The sequence below is a fragment of the Camellia sinensis genome, chromosome 3 (genome assembly GCF_055761805.1).
Source record: "Camellia sinensis isolate YWXY chromosome 3, ASM5576180v1, whole genome shotgun sequence".
NCBI lineage: Eukaryota > Viridiplantae > Streptophyta > Magnoliopsida > Ericales > Theaceae > Camellia > Camellia sinensis.
The window spans coordinates 174,663,726-174,686,508 of NC_138963.1; the positions used below are offsets into that span (position 1 = coordinate 174,663,726).

Below are 22,783 nucleotides of genomic sequence, written 5' to 3' on the forward strand. Positions count from 1 at the left end.
CAGAATGCATGTAAGGAGAATTTTGAAAAAATATTGTAGTGTGGGTCAACTTTTTAAATTTTACTTGCCACATTATTCGGGAAGATTTGGAGAGGAGAGAAATTGCGTAGATAAATCATTTTTCTTAGAAAAATAAGTGAGCAACAATTTAATAGATGTATACAATTTTAACACATTAATAGATGTATCAATGTAATTTTGTATTTTAATACCATTGTTTAGTTTAAAAAAATGATTGTTGTAGGCTTTTAATATTGATTTGTTACTATCAATAAAAAATATATTGAGTTGTAAATGATATATTTGTAATGGAGAGGTTGTATTGTATCATCCAATGATGAGTGCAATTATAGAATGGAAATAATCAAAGTCTGGTTGTCAGTGCCATGCATGATGAAATGGAGTGACTTTTAATAGATGTAGTAATTGTTTTTTTTTTTTATTATCAAATATGAAAATCTAATTGTTGTGAGGCATTTTAAAATATTTTATTGCAATATAAAAAAATAATTATTTTTTGAACTTAATAAAAAAAACTCAAATTTTGGCCAAATTAGGTTCAAATGGGCCATGCCTGATCTTAAGCTCATAAATCTATGTTTTGAAGCTCATGAGTAAATTCACGTAATGGTATTGATGTTCCTTTCAAAAAAGTTAAAATTATTAGAATTAATGTAAATAGTACGTCGACACAAGACAAGTAACATATAAGAGATGATATCATCATTTTGTTCATCTATATGATTAATGAATTGGGAATGAGAAAAGGACCAAGTTTTATGTATATAAAAATTTGTAGAAAATCTGATGTAATTATGCTAAATTTATGAGACTTGTTGTATTTTCTTTAAGCCACAAGAGAGTTTAGTCTAATTTACCTAACATTCGAACATAAACTTCCAAAATAAAATTAACCATAAAAATACCAAACCGACACATGGCATTATGTTTGGTGTATTTTTTTTGAAGTTAAAAATTGATTATCTAAAATAGAAACTAAAATATCCTTTCCATCCCTTTTAGATAATAACAAATTTCAACTTGTTCAACTTACTTACGCTAATCAACTATAAGCATAAAATTACACCCACTCTAACATAAATTCTCAAATTAAAAAAAAAAAACAAAAAAATTATAAACAACTTGTGTAAGTATCATCATGGAAAACTTTTTAGATTTGTTGAGAGAAGACAGATAAATTTTTTTTTTTAAAAATTACAAATTAGTTGTACTTTTCAAAAATAATTATATACACATAAAAACATTTATACACTTAATAATTAAAATTTATAAAATTCAGGGTACTCGATTCTAGGAATGGCAACGGGGCGGGGCGGGGCCGGGGATCACCCTCCCCGTCCCCGATCCCCGACGGTGAAAATTTTCCCATCCCCGGCCCCGATCCCCAATGGGGAACCTGTTGCTGCCCCCGCCCCCGTCCCCTAACGGGGATCGGGTTTCCCCGACCCCGAAAATTCCCCGGTGGAAAAAAAAATTCAGCAACAAATCTACTGTTTAACAACACCACCAACAGATTCAATAACAAAAAATAAAAAAAAAATAAAAAAATAAAAAAATAATAGAACAACAGATCTGATAGATTCAATAACAACCACACCACACCAACAGATTCAACAACAACAACAACCCAACAAATTAAAAAAATAAAGAAAGAGTAGAATAGAAATGGCGACAAAGAGGAGGGAAGAGGAGCTTCGATGGTGGAATAGCAGAGGCGGTGTCGTCTCTGCTCTGCGATCGTCTCTGCGTCGATGATCGGGATGATCCCCCTCTCACCGACTCCCTGCGTCGATGATCGCAATGACCGGGATGATCGACTCTCTGGCAGATCGGGATGTTTGACTCTCTGGCAGATCGTCTCTGCGATCGTCTCTCGTCTGTGTTCGACTCTCGTCGACGATTGGGTTTGAGAGGTTAGGGTTTCGAACGTGAGAGAGGGGGAGAGAGTAACATAGGTCTGAGAATGAGAGAGGGAGAAGATAAGAGAGAGAGAGAGCTACACTCTACTGACCATCTTTAACATATATATATATATATATATATATAATATATAATATTTAATATTTAGAAAGAGATCAAACCAAACTAAACATATATATATATATATAATATAAGTCGGGGGCTAACCGGGGCGGGGGGCGGGGCGGGGCCGGGCCGGGGCCGGGGATGAAATATGTATCACCGTCCCCGGCCCGAATGTCACCGGGGATTTAATTTTGAATACCATCCCCGTCCCCACGGGAGTATTTTTCGGGGAAAAACCATTCTTATCGGGGACGGGGGGTCGGGTCCCCGTCGGGCCGGGTTTAAATTGCCATTCATAAATTCAAATTATAATTTTGTTTGGACAAACATTTTGTCCAAAAAGACAAGCTTAGACAAAATGACCAAAACGTCCCTATATATATATTTATATATCATATACACGATTCAATACAATCTCTCTCTCTCTCTCTCTCTCTCTCTCTCTAAACCCAGGGCCGGCCCTAGGCTAAGGCTAGTGAGGCCTGTGCCTAGGGCCCCAAAAATTAGGCCTAAAAAAAGGCCCTAAAATTCATTATTTTGTACTATATCAAAAATTCAAAATGGCCCAATTTTGTTTAATTAATTTAGGCCATTTTAAAATGTCTCAAAAGTTTTATTTGGCCCAATTGATAAAAGGTCCAGTTAAAAAAATATTTATAAGTGTTAGTTGTTAGCCCAATTAAAAAAATAAAAAATAAAATATATGCATATGTCTGTGCGGCCTATTTTTTTTTTCTTCTCTTTTTATGGCCCAATTATGTGTTTTTTAGTGGGTTTTTAAATATTTTACGCAATTTTATTTATTTATTTATTTATTTATTTTGTAGATACATCTAATTTAGATACACTTAAAAACTATAATATGTGTGCTTTTTAAAAAACAAAAAAAGTTGCTAAATACAAAAAATATAAAAAAATACGAATTGCAAACTCAAATAATTATTTTTGAAAATTCTAAACCAAACCGGGTGATTTTTATTTTTATTTTGATGAATATCTAAAAGGCCCCAAAAAATTATTTCGCCTAAGACCTCCAAAAACTCAGGACTGGCCCTATCCAAACCCTCTCTTTCTCTTTCTCTCTCTCTCTAAACCATTCAAATAGAGCTCTGCCTACTGCCGTCTCAGACGCCTGTGCAATTCAAACATCTCTGCTTTCTCCGCATTGCTTTTGCTTCGGCAATGAAGGGGGTGTTTTGAGAAGTTGGTTAAAAGTTGACTTTTTAAATTTTTATGACTTTTTTTTTTGAAAAAAAAACATGTAAAAAAATAAAAAAGGTAATGTGACTCAAAATAGGTTAAAAGCTGGCTTTTGACTTGAGTTATGCTAGGGATTCTAAATAATCTATCAAATTTTCTATAAAACCTCTTACATGAATGTGAGACTCACACACATGTGGATTTGTGTGGGTCCCGCACCCATGTGAAAGGTTTGATAGAAAATTTGATAGATTATTTGGGATGCATAGCATTTTCCTTTGGGTAAATTACAAATACATCCCTTGAGGTTTGCTTAAAATACGAATTGCCCCCATGTGATTTAAAAAATTACAAATACCTCCCTGTCAGAATTTTTTTATTTAACAGAATTATTTGAAAAAATAAAATTTCTAATTGTTCACCTATACAATAATAAAATTATTTGAATTATTAATTGAAATAAAATTTTAACATTATTAAAAACTGTTAATTAACTTGATGATTCATTAATAAAATGACCTATTTGTTATGAAATTAGAAACCTTAGAGGTAATTTGTAATTTAAGTAAACCTCAGGGGGTGTATTTGTAATTTACTCTTTTTCTTTTCACTTTTAGCCCAGTTTCCAAATTGAGCCCAAGTTTCATCGTTGATGTTCTGGTGGAACAACGCTGCATTTTCTCTCCCCCGCACTACCGCCGTTGCTACCAACAATACAGATTTGAGATCGTCGGCCATGCAAATCTCATATCTGAGCATGAAGTGTAAATCTTAGATTTCATGCAAATAAAGAGGCCGAAAATCGTGAACACCATGTAAGAATTTATTCTTAATTAGGCTGTCATTGACTATATTTTGTTTGGTTTGTGAAAAACGGGTTGAACGTGATTCAGATAGATTGACTGGTATGAGCCCAAAATTATTATTGTGATCCATAAATTTTGGGCCATGGTCATCTTAGTATATATATTATTTTATATGTAGATATGTGATATGGAGGTGTAAGGCCTGTTTTAAGTTATTTGGGTTCCTTAATGGGAGGGCCCAGTAATTGTTTTATTTAGGCCCAGTCCCCTCTCCTATCCTTATTAGGGTTTACATATATCTATATATATGTAGATCAAAAGGTTGTCAGCCCCATTGAAAGACAACATAAAGATTAGGAGAAGGAGGGGAAGAGCTGGAGCAAAGGTTTTCCAATTGTGAATGCCATATTCTTTCAAGAAAGCAAAACTCAAGACAATAACGGAATCAAATGGTATGTATCTGAGTTTATATTTTAGTAGTTACTTATATTCATATTGTTTTGATTTCTAGTATATAGATCCTAAAATCTTACATGTGGTATCAGAGCAAGTTTATACTAGAATCAAAATTATGGCAGATTATTTCAGTAAAATTATTTTATATAATGATAAGGAATAAATTAATATTTCCTTTTCCTGAATGATGCTTTTGCATCTCAAAATCGTGCTTTAGTAATTTCAAGAAAACTTTTTCAATGTAATAAATACATACTGTTTGAGTATTGATAGTTTGATTCCAATTATGTTTTATAAAATAAAAAATAGTAATTTGGATCTGGTAGTTTTGTGACAATTGTAAAATATGGATGTGTGTATATTGAATCTATATTGATATATATATATATATATTTCAAATCTCACCTAATCAAATATTTGCAAAAGATATGAAACATATTTGTTTTTATGACTTTTACGTAAATATTAAGATTGTTTAAGAGTTCTATATCATGTATATCACTTTGGTGTATTTTTTGTACATTCATATGCGAATTTTGGTTCGCCGAGAGATATTATTTTTTGAGTAACTGTTTAGTAGTGATTCGTAATATGATATTATATATGCTTTGATGGGTTACAGATTGCATTATTGTTAATAAATAAATAAAGTTTTAAAGGTGGACAAATATTTATTTTATAGTCTCAGTTGGAAGATTTTTGAATCAATATGGGTGATACAGCCGAAGTGGTTAACTTATTGAGATTTAAAGTGATTTACCAATAAGGATTCTAGGAAGCTCTTCTAATATTATATCACTCAATTACCTACCCAAAGGGGGTTAATTGAGTGTATTAATTTTAGAGGTAGTGTGAGCCGCTAGTAAGGGAAATTTTATTATTTTTGAAAGAATTTATCTACCCAAAGGAGATAATTTCTTGATAAATCATTCTTGCTAGTTGACTTGTTTATAGGTGTTAGAATGTGTCTTATATATTTAGCCCAAAGGTATTTATATGATGATACATTCTGAAACATCTAACAAGATTGTTAAAGTTTATTTGCAGCCTATTGTTGTGAGATTATAATTATTGCCCATGTATAATTAATTAAGATTATATTAAAGTATAAAGATGTTGATTGTATTCTATATATTCAACCCAAAGGTGTTTATATAGTGATACATTCTGGCACATCTGAGAATATTGCTAAAGTTTATTCACAGCATATTTTTGTGAGATTATACTAATTGCCTATGTATAATTGAAAGTTGGAGTTGTGAACATGCTTTCTATATATTCAGTTTAAGAGTGATATATTTTAAATATTTGAGAATATTAATTGTGGTTAGGAGATTATTATTGTCTATATATAATTGAATGATATTATATTGAATTGAAAGCAATGAAGGGAGATATTTTTATGAAAATCAAATTTACTCCATTAAAGTTTTGATTATGAATGGGTTAAAAGATATTGAGTTAGCTTTAAGACTAACTGATTTAGATATTGATATACTCGAGAATGTGTCTTCTTAACCATTTATATTAAGATCTCGATATGGTATGAAAGATTGAAATTATATTCAATGTTAGCTATTTAACAAAGCAGAGTTTTAGAATATCCATTATGTGATTCTTACAAGAAAATCTAAATTATACTCTACAATGCTCTATATAATATCTTCGATTTTTACAAATCGTTATGTCTCTTTAGTGTTTTATGTTTTCCTTTTTAGAATATTCCGCAAATCTCTTTATATATTATTAACTCAAGTAAGAAAAATTCTTTAGAATTTTTTGTGAGCTATGACGCTCTTCCCACCTTCGGAATCTCCTCATTTATTTTTTAAACTGCTTTTAAAAAAAAAATGCTTGTGTTAATCAAAATTTTATTTTATGGTCAAGTTATTTAAGTTATAGTTTAGTACTGATCTTATTTTAAAGAATGTTATTTTTATATTATCCATGAGATATAGTTCAATTTTAATGTCAACAAAATAAGCATTGTTATTATTTTTAATTTTGGTAATAAATAAAATAAAAATAATAATAATTGAAATAGATTTTCATTTATCATAAGGTGTGTGGGAAAAATTATTTTATTAATTTCATAAATGAGTATAGATGTTATGCATTTGTCTAATCTCGTTTATGTTGAAAAACACACTGATAAAGATTTTAAAATTATTAATTAAAGATCGATATTATAGTGAACATGATAATTTTGGTTAATATGCATAACCTCTTATTAATTTTTACAAAATTGTGGAATCAATTTAAATATATATCATGGTTGTAACTTTGGAAGAAAGTTGAGTACTTGAGTGTCTTAATTGGACTCTAATAAAATGATGAGGTGTATGTTAACATGTTTAAATTATACAAGTTTTTGTTATAAAATATTGCTATGTATACTTGTGTATACTTTACATATGATACTAAGCTAAAAATATTTTTAAAACACTTTTGAATTACGAACTAATATAAAATTTAGTTAGAATAACTTTTGAGTTTGGGATTGTACAGAAGTAAAAAATTTTATGATATATTTTTTAAATCAAAATGGGACCTATAGCTATTTGTTGTTACTTTGTAAGTTGTCAATGGTTCTATTATCTTGGTTTTGACATAAGAATCTTTTAAGTTTTTAAAATGTGAAGTTATTAGATTGGTGAACAGTTTAAATATATAAATCTTCTTGTATACTTGTGCCTATTATAATAAATTGGTCTGTTCATTCTCACATAGAGAAAGTGAGAGTGCAAGTAGAATTTGAAGTGTCTATTCAGTCAATTGATAAAAGTTGAACATGTATGACATGTGCAACCTTCTAGACATTCTCATACAATTAAAAGATCCTTGCGATTATATTATTTTTCTAAGTGAGCAATATCAAGAGATTGAAGAGATGATTGCTACGTATGATGAAGATATTGGCGATTTGTAATATGGTAAATGAATTGGTACAAATTATTAATTAGATATGAGATCATGTTATACTTTTTTAAAAGGTTTGAAATCTAATGAGTATTTTTTTGAAGATAAATAAATAAATAAAAAGCTATTGTAAGAGGTTGCGATTTGAAAAGAGTATTGTTCTTACCAATGTTATAAATATAGGTTTATAATGATTATAGTGGTATTGTGGCATTTTTTATCTTTTTCTTCGCCAAACAAAATAAATTTGATTTGTAAGTTAAACAAATTTATCTATGGTTTTAAACGAATTTCTGAGTAATGATATTTAAAGGTTCACCAAATATTATTACTTGGCTTTATGGATAATACTATTAATTTATACATACATCTCAAGGTCAGTGGGAGCAATTTATTTTTCTTGATCCTTTATAGCGATAGAATTTTACTTATTAGTAATAATTTCGAATTAATACTTGATGTGAAGATATTGTTGTTAATAAATTTTTGGTATAAAATATCTTGATATAGTATTTTATGTGTTTGGCATTGAGATACTTGAAAAATAACTTAGAGGATTATTTGTCTCATCTCAAAGAGCATACCTAGATCACATTTTTACTGAATTTAATATGCAAAATTGAAAGCTTTACGTTGCTCTTCTTAATGATTGAGATTAATTAAGTAACATTCAGTATTCATAAAATGATTTTGAGAAAAAGTTCATGAGGAATGTCTTGTATGCTAGTGTTGTGAGAGTTTAATGAATTATGAAGTTTAAATTAAACTTGGTGCATATGCAATTAGTTTGTTAGACAATTATTATTTTAATTTAAGCCTTGATCATTGGGTTGAAAGACATAAAGTGTCATGATATTTATAGAGAATTAAAGATTATACAATTGGCTATAGAAGAATTAATCATGTTAATATTATTGGTCGTATAATGTCGACTTTGGAAGTTGCTCAAATGATATATAGTGTCTGTTACTGGTTACATTTTTTATGTTTGCATGAGATCTTGTTTCATGAAAGAGTTTCATAAAATCTCTTATAATTTTTCACTATACAAACATGTTTTAGAGTTCGAATTGAGTTATGTAATTAAAGAATTTTATTTCTGAGTTTGGAATTGTTAATTTCATCGCCAAACCTATAAAGATGTATTATGATATATGGTTTTAATTCTCTATGAAGAATAACAAAAACTCTGATGGTGTTAAATACATAATTTTAAAGTATTTCAGAATTACAGAGTTGTTAAAGATAATATTCTTTATGAGCACATGTTATAGAATACATACTAGTTGATCTTCTAAATATAGGGCTTAGGCCAAATTTTAGTTTGCTAAATATATTGAGCATATGGGTACTTGACAATTTTTATGTGCTTGGTTAAAGAAATTTTTTACCCATGAATATTATTTATGGTATATTTCAGTTAATAAAGTTTAATGTGTTTATTCACATTTTGTTTATAGTTATGTGTGTGTACACATAAATGGTAATTGTCATAAATGTATACCTCTTATATATGAGCTCTTACAGCTATGTTTTAATTTTGAGATATAAAGATTAACACTTCGGTTTAGAAGTGTATATGGATCCATAAAGTATGATGCTTTGTTTAAAGCATGAAAGACCTCGGTTTAGAGGAATAAAGGCTTCTTTTGGAAGTGTAAAATGGAATAAAATTCCTTGCAGGGTCTTGTCCAGACCATACAGAGGATTGAATGTGGAATTAGCATGTTATATAATTTTGGATCAATTATGCTGAAATTCCATACTACGCTTTATCACATATAGGAATCCATGTTGGTGAGATATTAGTGTTTGTAATTATGGAAGGTGTTATGTTGTTTAATAACATAATTACCGCTATAGTTCGATATTAATATTTCTCATTGAACGGGATTCTGTGCTGAGATGTTTCTATTCTGAATCATGTTTATGTGGCCACTAAAGTTGTTTAACCCGAGAGTCATTTTTCTTAAATAAAATATTTTCTTAAAGTAGTAGTCAATGTTGCCTAAGTGGGAGAATGTAAGAATTTATTCTTAATTAGGCTGTCATTGACTATATTTTGTTTGGTTTGTGAAAAACGGGTTGAACGCGATTCAGATAGATTGACTGGTATGAGCCCAAAATTATTATTGTGATCCATAAATTTTGGGCCATGGTCATCTTAGTATATATATTATTTTATATGTAGATATGTGATATGGAGGTGTAAGGCCTGTTTTAAGTTATTTGGGTTTCTTAATAGGAGGGCCCAGTAATTGTTTTATTTAGGCCCAGTCCCCTCTCCTATCCTTATTAGGGTTTACATATATCTATATATATGTAGATCAAAAGGTTGTTAGCCCCATTGAAAGACAACATAAAGATTAGGAGAAGGAGGGGAAGAGCTGGAGCAAAGGTTTTCCAATTGTGAATGCCATATTCTTTCAAGAAAGCAAAACTCAAGACAATAACGGAATCAAATGGTATGTATCTGAGTTTATATTTTAGTAGTTACTTATATTCATATTGTTTTGATTTCTAGTATATAGATCCTAAAATCTTACACACCAAGCTCACGACCTCAAAGTTGGTCGCGACAGTCGGAGATTTTTGTCAGAGATCTGATTGAAGGCTAGGTTCGCCAAGGATCGACACTTGAGGTTCAAGGAATTGACATATATATATATATATAAATAGATTTTGAACCAGCAGTAATGGTGTTGTTGGATCATTGGTCTCTCTCTCTACAATCTTTGAACATTGTTTTTGAGGCTTATTTCTTCTTCTTCTTCTTCTTCTTCTTCTTCTTCTTTTTTCTTAGTTCAGATCTGTTGTTGTTGATGATGATGATGATGATGCTGAAATAGATTGTAGCAAATTAAAAAAAAAATTGAAGAGATAATAAGATAAAATTGTTCAAAATTTGAACAGATAATAACATAGGATAGAAAATTGAAAAGGTAAAAGAAAAAAAATTTAACAAGAGAGAAAATTTTGAACAGATAATTCTTTTGAACAAATAAAAATTTGAAACAGATAAAAAAAGTTTAGCAGATAAAAAATTTAAACAGATAAAAAAATTTGAACAAATAGGAATTTAACAGATAAAAAATTTCAACAGATAAAAATAATTTTATTAGATAGTCAACGAAAAGTCAAATAGATAAAAAAATTCAAGGGGGAAAATTGAAAACAAGATGTTCTCCAAGATTTCTCATCAAATTATTTTACAAAGTATAGACTTCTTATCAACAAAAAAATGTTTTTTTGGATCAAATGTCGTATACCCTCCCTTATATTAAATTTAGGGTAAATTACAAACACATCCCTGAAATTTACTTAAATTACAAATTACCCATGTAGTTCTAAAAATTACATTATTCCCCTAAGGTTTCTAATTTCACAACAAATAGATCCTTTTATTAATAAATCATCAAGTTAATTAACAATTTTTAATAATGTTAAAATTTTATTTCAATTAATAATTCAGATAATTTTATTATTGTATAGGTAAACAGTTAGAAATTTCACTTTTTCAATTAATTTTGTTAAATAAATTTTTTTGACAATGACGTATTTGTAATTTTTCAAATCATAGAGAATAATTTGTATTTTAAATAAATTTCAGGAGGTGTATTTATAATTTAGCTTAAATTTATTACCAATTAACCCTAAAATTTATCATTAATCTTATTATTTTTATTTAAAAAATATATATATACACACACTGATACGTTATAACCAATAGAAATTTTGCCAGCCATTCCATATCCCAAAATGGATAGGCGATGATTGGATCCACGTCATTTTTTTGCTGATAAGGCCAGTCTGAACATTGGATATCTGAAAGAAAGGTCACCAAGAGGCCAAACTGGCCTTTCAGTTTATGGAATGGATAGATAGACAGAAAGGATAGCACCCACGGTTGTGAGCTTCCTTGGGAAGAATTTTTTAATCTAATTTTTTGACTTTTTAGTTAATTTAAGGGAAGTATTTTTTGATTTTTTGAATTTTTTTTAAAAAATAAAATTATTATAATTTAAATATGATATTTTATTTTATTAATTTATTTAATCTATTTATTTTTTTAAAATATTTTTTTAACCCCCTCCAACCAACTTGCCAAACTGTATATAGGTTTCGTTTGAAAAATAGAATAATTTTTTGACTATTTTAATTTGAGGTTAAAAAGTCTCGTATAAGAAGAATTTTTTAATTTTTTGTAAGAGAAAAAATATAATAATTATAAATTATATGTGATATTTTATTTTATTAAATTAAAAATTTTATTTCATTTTTTTGTGACTAAAACAACTCCAAATTCGACCCAGCCTTTCTTCTCAAATGAAGCCATAAGGTGCTTTGTGCCTCCAAGCTCAATCATGAGAATGAAAAACGTATCCAGGTGTCTAATCATCAAAAGTTTGGTTTGTTGCAAGCGGCAACCAACGTATGACATGTATTGTTCTTATTTTTTTTCCTTTCAATATATAAAATATTATAATAATTGTGTGGGTAATTTTCTGATCACACTGTCTGTCTAGTAATCAGCTAGAGAGCACCGGCAGAATAGATAGTTTCAGCAAACCTGCAACAGAAAGAAAAGGGTCCGGCGGTGGCTCTTCCACCCGGGGGCACTCCGACGATCAAGTCAATATATCTCTCAAAGATAATCAAGTGCTAAACTCACAGGCCCCGTTTGTTTTGAGTTATAGCAAGGGGATTAGGATTACTAGTACCTTGGGATTAGTATATGGGGTGTTTGTTTTGAGAGATAGCCTTGGGACTATTAATACATTGGGACTAACTAATACCTTGGTATTACTAATACCTCGTTTGTTTTGAGAGATAGGGAGGGTATTACTAATACCTTGGTATTACTAATACCTTGGGGAGGGGATTCATAGTGAGGAGGTAGAGATGGTATTAGAAAAATAGTGAGGGGATTAGAAATTTTTTTATTTTTTTTTATTTTTTATATATTGGAAATTTTTTTTAAAATATAATTTTTAATTTTTTATATTTTTTTATTTGTTTTATTATTTTATATAAAAATAATTTAACAATTCCTCACTACTAATCCCATCACTATCAATCCCCTCACTACTAATCCCTTCACTATCAATCCACTCACTAACAATCCCCTCATTATTAATCCCCTCACTATCAATCCCCTCCATTCTATCTCTGAAAACAAACGACCCTCACTAACAATCCCCTCACTATTAATCCCCTCACTATCAATCCCCTCCATTCCATCTCTGGAAACAAACGGGGTCACAAGCTTGAGTATAAAACTGCGTACCTTAGACCCACGGGGGTGCCTCTCTTTTATAGGTTACTCAATCCAAGTCCCACTAGAAGCCTGACTTCTATGGACTCCAATTCAGTACCAACTTTGGACTCCTCAAGAGATAAAGATAAACTCCCTAAGAGCTTTATCATTATCTTAGCAAAGTCTTCTCTTTTCTCCAAGACTCTTGCCCCTTATCCATTTATCCGCTTATCTCGGATTCCAATATCTTCGGAGATCACCTCGGCCTCGCCAACGATAACCTCGGCATAACTACCACGACACGTGGCATCTCGGTTGACACGTCGGCATCACCTTGCCACGTATTGGTACTCAGAAAATACATCCCCACAACTGCCCCCTAGGTTCTATCACCTCGACATTCTGAGGTGATGGAACCTATATCTGTATTTTCTTCCAGTACCTCGGCGTAAGAACTCTTCGGCCGAGCTTATTCATTTTAGGCCGACATGCCTTCATCAGAGAACAAGAACTCAAACGAACTCCCCCACGCGCATGAGCTGTCATGCACCTCTTCTCAACCGTTCCCCTTATGTGTTCTATCTTCATTGGCCCGTGTCTGTGACGCGCTTGTAAGCCGTCTTTTATCCGTCTGCGCCGTCTGACGCACGCGTTCCTCCAGGTGCAATAAATGCCGTGTTTTGCCGCCGTTTCAAGTTTTTTTTGATAAAACTTTTCTTTCCCTCCTTACTTCTTTACTTTTGCACTCGAAAAACTTTCTCAAATCTGCCATTACTCTAGCTTCAAGCTCTGCAACCGTCTTCATTCTTCCATTTCAGCGAGGGTTTAGCCGTTCCGTCGTGTCTGTAACCGTTGCCTTATCTCGGCGACTTTCATTCCGGCTTCATTTGTTCTGGTAAGCCTCAGTTCCTCTCACTCCCAATTTCTTCTATGTGCTTTCGTTTACTTACCGTCATTATTGCTCTGTTCAAACCTTTGATTTGCTGAACTATTCATCTGGATGCGTCTATTCCATGATTTCACTCATATTTTGAACACTTGCACTGTTTCAACACTTTTCTTTCCACTGTTTTTGACCTTTTACTTCTGTATTTCTTTCGCTTCTGAGAACCATACCTCTGTTCTTTGATTCTGAAACGTCGTTCTTTGTTTCTTGTTTTCCAGATTTCTACCTTTAATTTTTGCCTTCATAGATTTAGGTTTGGGTTTTGTCTATAGAACCTTCAATTTTTAGAGAAAATTGAAACAATCCTTACCAGTATATACCTAGGGTTTCGCCGAGGTCCCGATAACCCCTTAAGAGCACCTTCTTTCTGAAACCTAGCCTTCTGTCTTTAGGCCGACGTTATGGGTATGTGGAGACATAGGGTTAATACCCCGACCAAACTTGAGTACTTTAGGCAGGAGTTCTTCGTCCCTGCCGATGTCCACCTGAAACTGGCTGGGGATGATGACTCCATCATGCCTACCGAAAACACCATGCCTCTCCCTATTGTAGCCTTTATTGAGTGTGGACTTCGGCTTCCACTTAACATTCTTTTTCGCGAGATTCTGCATTATTATAAGTTGAACCCCATGCAACTTGCCATAAACTCTTATCGAGTGATTTTTGGTATTATCGCCTTAGCCAGACAAGAAAACGTTAGAATCACCCTAGCCGACATACAGTATTGTTACACTATGTGCCCCCTTAGCCTGAAGGAAAAAGGTTACGTCTACTACCTTAAGCCGAGGTCTACTGAATTCAAAATTGTAGCCGACCTCCCAGACTCCAACAAGGGGGCTGGAGATGACTACTTCATTGTCTTTGGAAATTGAGAATTTGCCCCAAACGAAGATGTCCATCTATACCCTCTTCCTCGAACGGTTAAAGAGGGCAAGGGTAAGAGCCCAATATTATTTACTTAGTTGTTTCTTTTCAAGTCTTCAATATTTTATCTGTTTCTAATGTCTGTTTCTTCTTGCAGACGTTCGCAAGCCAGCGAAAGACTTTCGCCAATCTTATGTTCTTAGCAAGGACCTGGAAAAGCTCTTGGACTTGCCTGTCCACAAAAGGAAAGCACTTCTTCTTCTGAACTTTATTCCTACGTACAAATCCACTCTGCCTGACGTCCCGAAGAAGAAGAAGAAGAGTCTTTCTCCACCTTCTGCCACAACTCTTCCCATTGCTTCCACATCACGAGCAGACCAAGGATCCGCTTCTGACCCAACTGATCTGCCATCTACTTCAGCCCCATACTTAATCCCAATACCAGAAAGAAAATGTCGGCGACGTCTTGTCAAGACTGCTGAGATGGGTCGCCCGAAGCCTGTTGCTGTTGATCTCTTAGCCGACTTACCTGCCGACGCTGATGCTGTTCCAGCTCAATCCATGCCTCCACCAAAGCCAAAAAGAGTCAAAAAGGCTCAGCCCAAGGCTAAAGCCACTGTAGTTGAGACTGAAGATACTCTGCCAATTTCACAATTGGCTGGGAGTAAGAAGACTTCTTCTGCTCCTGCAAAAAGGTCTGCTGAAACCCAACCCTCTGAGTCCACACAGTCAAAGAAGCCGAGGTCATCGTCTGCGACGACCTCGGGTTCCAGAGTACCAAAAGTTCCCTAGACACCTGAGATTACTCTAGAAGATAAGCCTGTCCTTGCCAGCGACAACGCCGATGATATAAACGTCGGCGTGGCACTCAGTACTGCTCTGCTCTTCCCAGGCGATCTTGAGCGGAATGCCAAGATGAGTGAGTATGAGAACTACGCCTTAATGCTCCAGCACTCCGTTCAAGTAAGTGTTCTTGCTTTTTGACTTTTTTTTTTTCTGTTTCGTATTTAAAATATTTTCTAACACTTTTGTTTTCTCTCAGGCCATCCAGCATGCTCACTCGTTTTCAGTGCAATCTTTTAAGAACCGGGAAAGGATGACCGAGATGAAGAAGGAGTTTTCTGCCCTGCAGAAGACCAACAAAGGTCTTCAACTAAAAATGAAGAAGCTGGAAGACCAGGCCGAGGCTGCAACTAAGGCCCAACAGATAGCTGAGGAAAAAGCTGAATCAGCCGAGGCCATAAAGAAGGTTGCTGAAGTCGAGAAGTTAGAGGCCGAGGACAGAAAGGCCCAAGCTGAAAAGGAGCTGCAGGAGGCCCTGCCCACCAAGGATGTCGAAATTAAGGAGGCCGACGAAAAGGCATACGCCCAGTGTATGGCTGACGTCACTGAAGAATACAAACTTCAGGTCAGGCAGGCATGCAACAAGGGCTTCTCCCTTGGTTGGATGTCCCTGATAAAGAAACTTGATCTTCCTGCTGATTCACCCTTCCGCAATGCCGATGCTATCCCTCTTCCCTTCCCACCACCTCCATCTCCAAGTCAACCTGAGGATGCTTCTGAATCTGAGGATGAAGATGGAGGTGAGGATGAGGATGAGACTGAAACTTTGGTAAGGAAACCCAGGGAGGCTGTTGGGGCTAAGTCTCCTTCTCTGAATGAGCAGGTCTTGGACCTGACTCAAGATGAAGATGGTGATGCAGTTGCCAAGGAAGCTACCCCGGAGTAGGGTTCGTCCAACGTTCCTCAGGTCAACAAGAGTATTGACGAAACTCTTGTCGAGATTGATGTCGAAATTGCTGCAGATAAGGAAGCCGAGGTATCTCTTCAGGAGACTTCTGAGGTTCAGATCCAGCCAGATGCTGATGTTGAAAAGTCTTAACTTTCATGTCTTTTCTTTTGCACCCTTGTACTTTGTTTTGTTTTCTGGACAGTGTAAGCTTCCTCTCATGGCCGATGTGCCTTTCTTTGTTACTTCGAAACAATTTACTTCTGGTAGGCCGTAGTGCCTTCTTTTGTATGCAACTGCAACTGTTTTCCTATGGATGCTTCAATCTTTTAATTTCTCTTGATTTGCTTCTGCATGGTTCTATACTTAGAATATTTTGTATGCCTTTCATATCTTGCCATCTTTGTGCAATCTTCTCGGGGTCACATATCTCAGGTTTAATAACTACAAATTTCACTTCGGCAAGATACTGACCTGCAAACTTTTCATAAGTTTCAACAAGTGTAAAACATATACTATTCAATGTCAACTTTGCAAACTTTTTCTCAAGTTTCAACAAGTATTTAAACAGTGATCTCGGTCTAACCTACTTGTAAATTGCTGCAAATTTCAACAAGTGTTAACATATACTGTAAATTTTTCTCAAGTTATAACAATGATCTACTTGTAAATTGCTACAAATTTCAACAATATACTTAGCTTTTACCTCAACCTGTAAATTGCTGCAAATTTCAATAGATGATCATATGTCGGCTTAACATTATCTTGTAAATTGCTACAAATTTCAACAAGTGTTAAGCATCTTCTTTGGTTGGACCAACCTGTAGATTGCTATAAGTGTATAGACTATAACCTCGGTTTCACTTCAACTTGTAAATTGCTACAAATTTCAACAAGTGAAGAGAACCAGTAATCTCGGCTTAACTTCAACTTGTAAATTGTTACTGACATGGACAAGCCGACGAGGCATACGGCCCACAGCAAACCACCCCGAACCCATCGCTTAGGACCAATAGTATAACCCAGTTGGCAAAGCCCAGGACAGCTGGAGGCCATCTAGTCACGGGGGGCCAATGGCGTTCGGGCACGTGGTAGGTGGAACACGGGCCACGTCAGCAGACAAAGATCTGCAGAGTTATTACCACAACACATCACCATTAATGCATCCCATCACAACATTTATTACGACAACACCTCCCCGTCGGAACAGAGCCCGCTCACCCTGAACAAGGTAAGCTACGGCACAGGCTTTCGGTGGAAGGAGGCACGTCACGAGAGACAGTGAAATGATTACCAAAGGATATAAGCAAGAATAGAAAGACAAGAGAAAGGTTAGGCTTTTCTATCTCTCTCTTTCTCTCTCTCTCTCTACATTTTCCTTCTTCCTCTACTAATTCACTCGCTGGAGGGTTCACTGGGGGACTACCCCGTTCCCCTTTGGACTTGCTTGCAGGTCATTTGGTGGAATCATCACCCTGAACCGGAACCTGGAGAGCCTGGGCCAGCCCGACCCATCCACCCAGGACGGACCGTATCATCAGTTGGCGCCGTCTGTGGGAACCTTGTGGTTTATTCGTGCGCTAGTTGTGTTCGCTATTGCCGGAGCCCTCCTTTCTCACTATCACCTTTTTCCTCTCACCCGTCCAGGTGTATGGTCACGACTAGGTCCATGGCCTCCCACCATAATGCCACCGATCAGCAAACAGACCCTTCCCATCCAAATAACCCACCACAGTACATCATCGAACTTACCAACAGTATTAACTGCATGGCCGAGCAAAACCAGGCCCTGATCAATGCTTTGCTCCAAAGAAACCTCCCTGCTCCACCCCCAGACATTCCACCCAACCAAGAAAGAACCCCGAACCACACTGCTCCACCACCCGTTCCCCCCAACCCAGAAGGTTTATAACCCCCTCCTCCTCCACATATAAGCCTACCACCTCCGTCTCCACGCCCGCCAGTCGTGCCACTACCCTCTGAGGGGGAAGCCAGCAGTGTCCAGCCCCCATTGACCGACCATGGCGACAACATTCCCCTCTGGGACGTGGAACTCCGAGCTATGAAACTCCAACTACAAGGGGTCATCCAGAACATCCAACACAAGCCCTCAGCCACCGCCCACTCGCCTTTTGTTGCCTCCATCCGCGACAAACCGCTGCCCGCCAAGTTCAAAATGCCTACTATTGACTCCTTCGATGGCACGACAGACCCAGTCGACCATCTGGAAACCTACCGCACCCTCATGATCCTCCATGTTTTCCCTGACGAGATCATGTGTCGAGCCTTTCCAGTGACACTAAAGGGATCAGCTGGATTGTGGTTTAGCCAGTTACCGGCGGACTCCGTCTCCACCTTCCAACACCTCAGTGACTCTTTCCTGAGCCACTTCATCGGGGCCCAGCGTCAGAGACGCCCAGCCACCCAACTCCTCAACATTCGTCAGACCGAGGGGGAGTCGCTCCGCAGCTTCGTCACCCACTTCAACACCGAGGCCCTTCAAGTAGCGGAGAATGACGACAAGGTCATCCTCACCGCCTTCATGGCCGGCCTGCGGTCGTCGGATTTCCTTTTCTCCCTCTCCAAAAACCCTTCAACCACCATGGCAGCCCTACTATCCAAAGCCCAGAAGTACATGAATGCTGAAGATTCCCTGGCCGCTCGACAAGAGCCCACCCCTAAAAATCCGACCCCTAGAGACAAGAGGAAAGACCCCGAACCCAGAGCCGCCCAGTATAATAGCGAAACACCCCACTATAATGACCGACCCCCCCGTGCCGACCGGACGACTCCGACCAGACCGTCCGGTCGGTTTGAGCGATACACACCTCTCAACTTCCCTATGGAGCACGTCCTCAATCAGATCCAACGGGACTACCCCCTCAAGTGGCCCCTACCTTCACGAAACCCTTCCACTCGAAAAGATCAGTCCAAATACTGTCGCTTCCACCAAGACCATGGTCATACCACCGACGAGTGTATTAACCTCAAAGATCAGATTGAGACCTTCATACGCCAGGGCCGCCTCAGCCGATTCACAGATAACCGCCCTCCACAGAGGCAAAGAACCGACCTCACCACGAACAACCACCGACAAACACCACCCCGCAATCAAGGCCCACCTAACCAAGGCCACGATCGCCCACCACCACAGCCTTGGCCTCCTGGTAATCCCCCTCCACCAGTCGGAGAAATCCGAGTTATTTCAGGCGGCCTTGCTTGCGGGGGACCATCTCACTCGGCTCAGAAGGCAGAACTCAGAAAAATCAGGTAGGGCTCAGACAAAGCAGTGGCGACGGTGGACCGACCTCCCAAACAGTCAAAACAATGGATCGAACCCATCACCTTCACCGATACTGACTGTGCAGGAGTTCGTTACCCACATGATGACCCCCTTGTCATTTCCGCCATCCTCTCCAACTACAAAGTCAGAGGAGTCCTCGTAGACAACGGCAGCTCTTCAGACATTATCTTCCTCAATTGCTTCCGCCAGCTCAAGATTAGGGAAGAGAGCTTGTCTCCTCTCCAAACCCCTCTGGTCGGCTTTACCGGCGACTGTGTGACCTCCATCGGCTCCATCGATCTACCTATCACCATTGGCGAGCACCCGCGGCAGACCACTAAGTTGCTCACCTTCCTTGTGGTCGACTGCCCCTCTGCTTACAACATCATCCTTGGCCGCACAGCCCTCAACGCCTTCCAAGCCATCACATCTACATATCATCTTGCCATCAAATTTCCTACCGATCTCGGTGTCAGAACTGTCAAAGGAGAGCAGACCGTGGCCAGGGAGTGTTATGTCGCCTCACTCAAGGAAGTCAAGCTAAAAGAGGCCATGATAATCGAAGGGCTTGACGTCCGAGACGAGGACGAGCTGGTCAGAGGTGAACCTGTAGAGGAACTTGTTGAAGTTAACATTGATCCCACCAACCCAATCAAAACCGCCAAGATTGGCAGCCAATTACCTTCCCAAGTCAAGGCCGACCTTACTGCTCTCCTGACCGAGCACAGAGATGTATTCGCCTGGACCCATTCTGACATGCCAGGCATCGACCCCTCCCTCATAACCCATCGCCTCAGCATCGAACCCCACTTTCGACCCCACCGCCAGAAGCAACGCATTTTCCATCCGGAGCGCAACACCCTTATAGCCGCCGAAGTTGACAAACTCCTTGAGGCCCAATTCATCAAAAATGTGGACTATCCTAGGTGGTTGTCTAACGTGGTCCTCGTCCGCAAACACAATGGCAAATGGCGGCTCTGTGTCGACTACTCTGACCTAAACCGAGCTTGTCCCAAAGACAGCTACCCCCTTCCCCGCATAGATCTGCTGGTCGACGCCACGGCCGGTCATCAAATGCTCAGCTTCATGGATGCCTTCTCTGGGTACAACCAAATCCTGATGCACACATCTGACCAGGAGCACACATCATTTATTACCGACCGAGGTACCTACCACTACTGTGTAATGCCGTTCGGATTGAAGAATGCTGGGGCCACTTATCAACGGCTGGTTAACGCCGTTTTCCATCACCAAATAGGTCGGAATATGGAAGTCTACGTCGACGACATGCTAGTCAAAAGCAAATACTCCTCTGATCACCTTACCGATTTACGTGAGACCTTCGCCACCTTGCGCAAGTACCAGATGAAGCTCAACCCAGAGAAGTGCGCCTTCGGCGTAGGGTCTGGCAAATTTTTGGGCTTTATGGTTAGTCCGCGCGGCATCGAAGCTAACCCTGAGAAGATCAAGGCCTTGGTTGAGATGCAGTCGCCTATGATGGTCAAAGAGGTTCAGAGACTCACCGGCCGAGTGGCGGCCCTCAACCGCTTCATCTCCCGTGCGACAGATAAGTGCTTGCCCTTCTTCAAAGTTCTTCGGCAAACTTTTGAATGGACAACTGAATCCGAAGAGGCCTTCTAATAGTTAAAGCAATGCATGGCCAACCCCCCCTTCTCTCCCAAGCAATCACGGGCGAACCACTCTTCCTCTACCTAGCAGTATCGGGAACCGCAGTAAGTGCAGCTCTCCTCAGAGAAGATGGCTCAATCCAACGGCCGGTCTATTACATCAGTCGGGCTCTCAAGGGCGCGGAGCAGAACTACCCCCTGCTGGAAAAATTGTCCCTGGCCTTGGTCATTGCCTCCAGACGACTCCGCCCATACTTCCAAGCCCACTCCATAGTGGTCCTCACCGACCAGCCCCTGAAGAAGGTCATGCAGCAACCAGAACTCTCAGGTAGACTGATGCAGTGGTCCGTAGAACTCAGCCAGTTCGACATCTCTTACCGCCCCCGGACAGCAATCAAGGGGCAGGCTGTAGCTGATTTCATCATGGAGTTCACCAAGCCGACCCCGACCACTACACCCCCGCCCCTACTAACTCCAACAGAGCCAGAAGATCCCCATTCTTGGACTCTTAATGTCGACGGTTCGTCCCGAAGAGAAGGAAGCGGTGCTGGCCTCATCCTCACCTCCCCTGAGGGCGGCTACTTCAAATGTGCCCTCTGTTTCTTATTTGAAGCAAGCAACAATGAAGCCAAGTACGAGGCATTAATAGCAGGACTCCACCTTGCCAAGGACATAGGGGTCAGCCACCTCCGAGTATTTAGCGACTCCCAACTCGTCGTCGGTCAGATGACGGGGGACTTTGATGTCAGGGACGACACGATGCGAGCTTACAGAGACCTGGCACTCCCCCTTGCTCGCCTCTTCAATACCTTCCACATCAGGCACATTCCTCGGGTGGAAAACTCCAAAGCAGATGAGATCGCTCAGTTGGCCTCTGCTGACCATCCTACTCTCAGCCATGATGTCCGCGTCGAATATCTACACCACCCGGCCGTTTCACCCGATCTGCAAGCCGTACAATACATCCAAAATGAACCCATCCCTTGGGCATCGGACATTCTCCTATTCTTGACCACAGGAGCACTCCCAGATGACCAGCAGCAGGCTACCAAAGTCCGATCCTGAGCGTATAATTACGTCATTGTCGACGGTATATTGTACAAGAGCGGTTTCTCCCGGCCATATCTACGGTGCCTCAATCCAGCGCAAGCAACTTATGTAATGCAGGAGATCCATGAGGGAATTTGTGGTAATCACTCAGGTGGCAGGTCCCTTGCCCAGAAGATACTCTGTACTGGGTACTTTTGGCCAACTCTCAACCAGGATGCGACCGACTTCGTGCTCAGATGCGATAAATGTCAACACTTCGCCAACATCCCTCATGCTCCTCCTACAGAGTTAATCACACTCTGCAGCCCTTATCCGTTTGCCAAGTGGGGGATCGACCTGGTTGGTCCGCTTCCCACCGGTCGAGGTCAGACCAAGTTCGCGATTGTTGCCATTGATTACTTCACCAAGTGGGTCCAGGCTGAACCCCTTGCCACAATCACCGAGCGAAACACCACCAGGTTTATCTGGCAATCGATCATTTGCCGATTTGGCATCCCTCAAGCCATCATCTCTGGCAATGGCAAACAATTCGATAACGCGAAGTACAGAAATTTTGTGCAGATCTCCAGATTCAACCGTGCTTCTCCTCCCCCGGTCAC

General features: G+C 38.3%; 1 protein-coding gene across 1 annotated transcript; it reads left to right on the forward strand.

Moving 5' to 3' along the window:
* Positions 1-21,557: 21,557 nt before the first annotated feature.
* LOC145822034 (uncharacterized) lies at positions 21,558-22,199 on the forward strand. Its single transcript, XM_082918609.1, has one exon. It carries the CDS (start codon positions 21,558-21,560, stop codon positions 22,197-22,199), a length of 642 nt encoding a protein of 213 aa, XP_082774735.1.
* The last annotated feature ends 584 nt before the right edge of the window (positions 22,200-22,783 follow it).

Excerpts from the sequence above, each read along its gene's own strand:
- LOC145822034 (XM_082918609.1), top strand. The coding sequence starts at position 21,558 with ATGGAGTTCACCAAGCCGACCCCGACCACTACACCCCCGCCCCTACTA.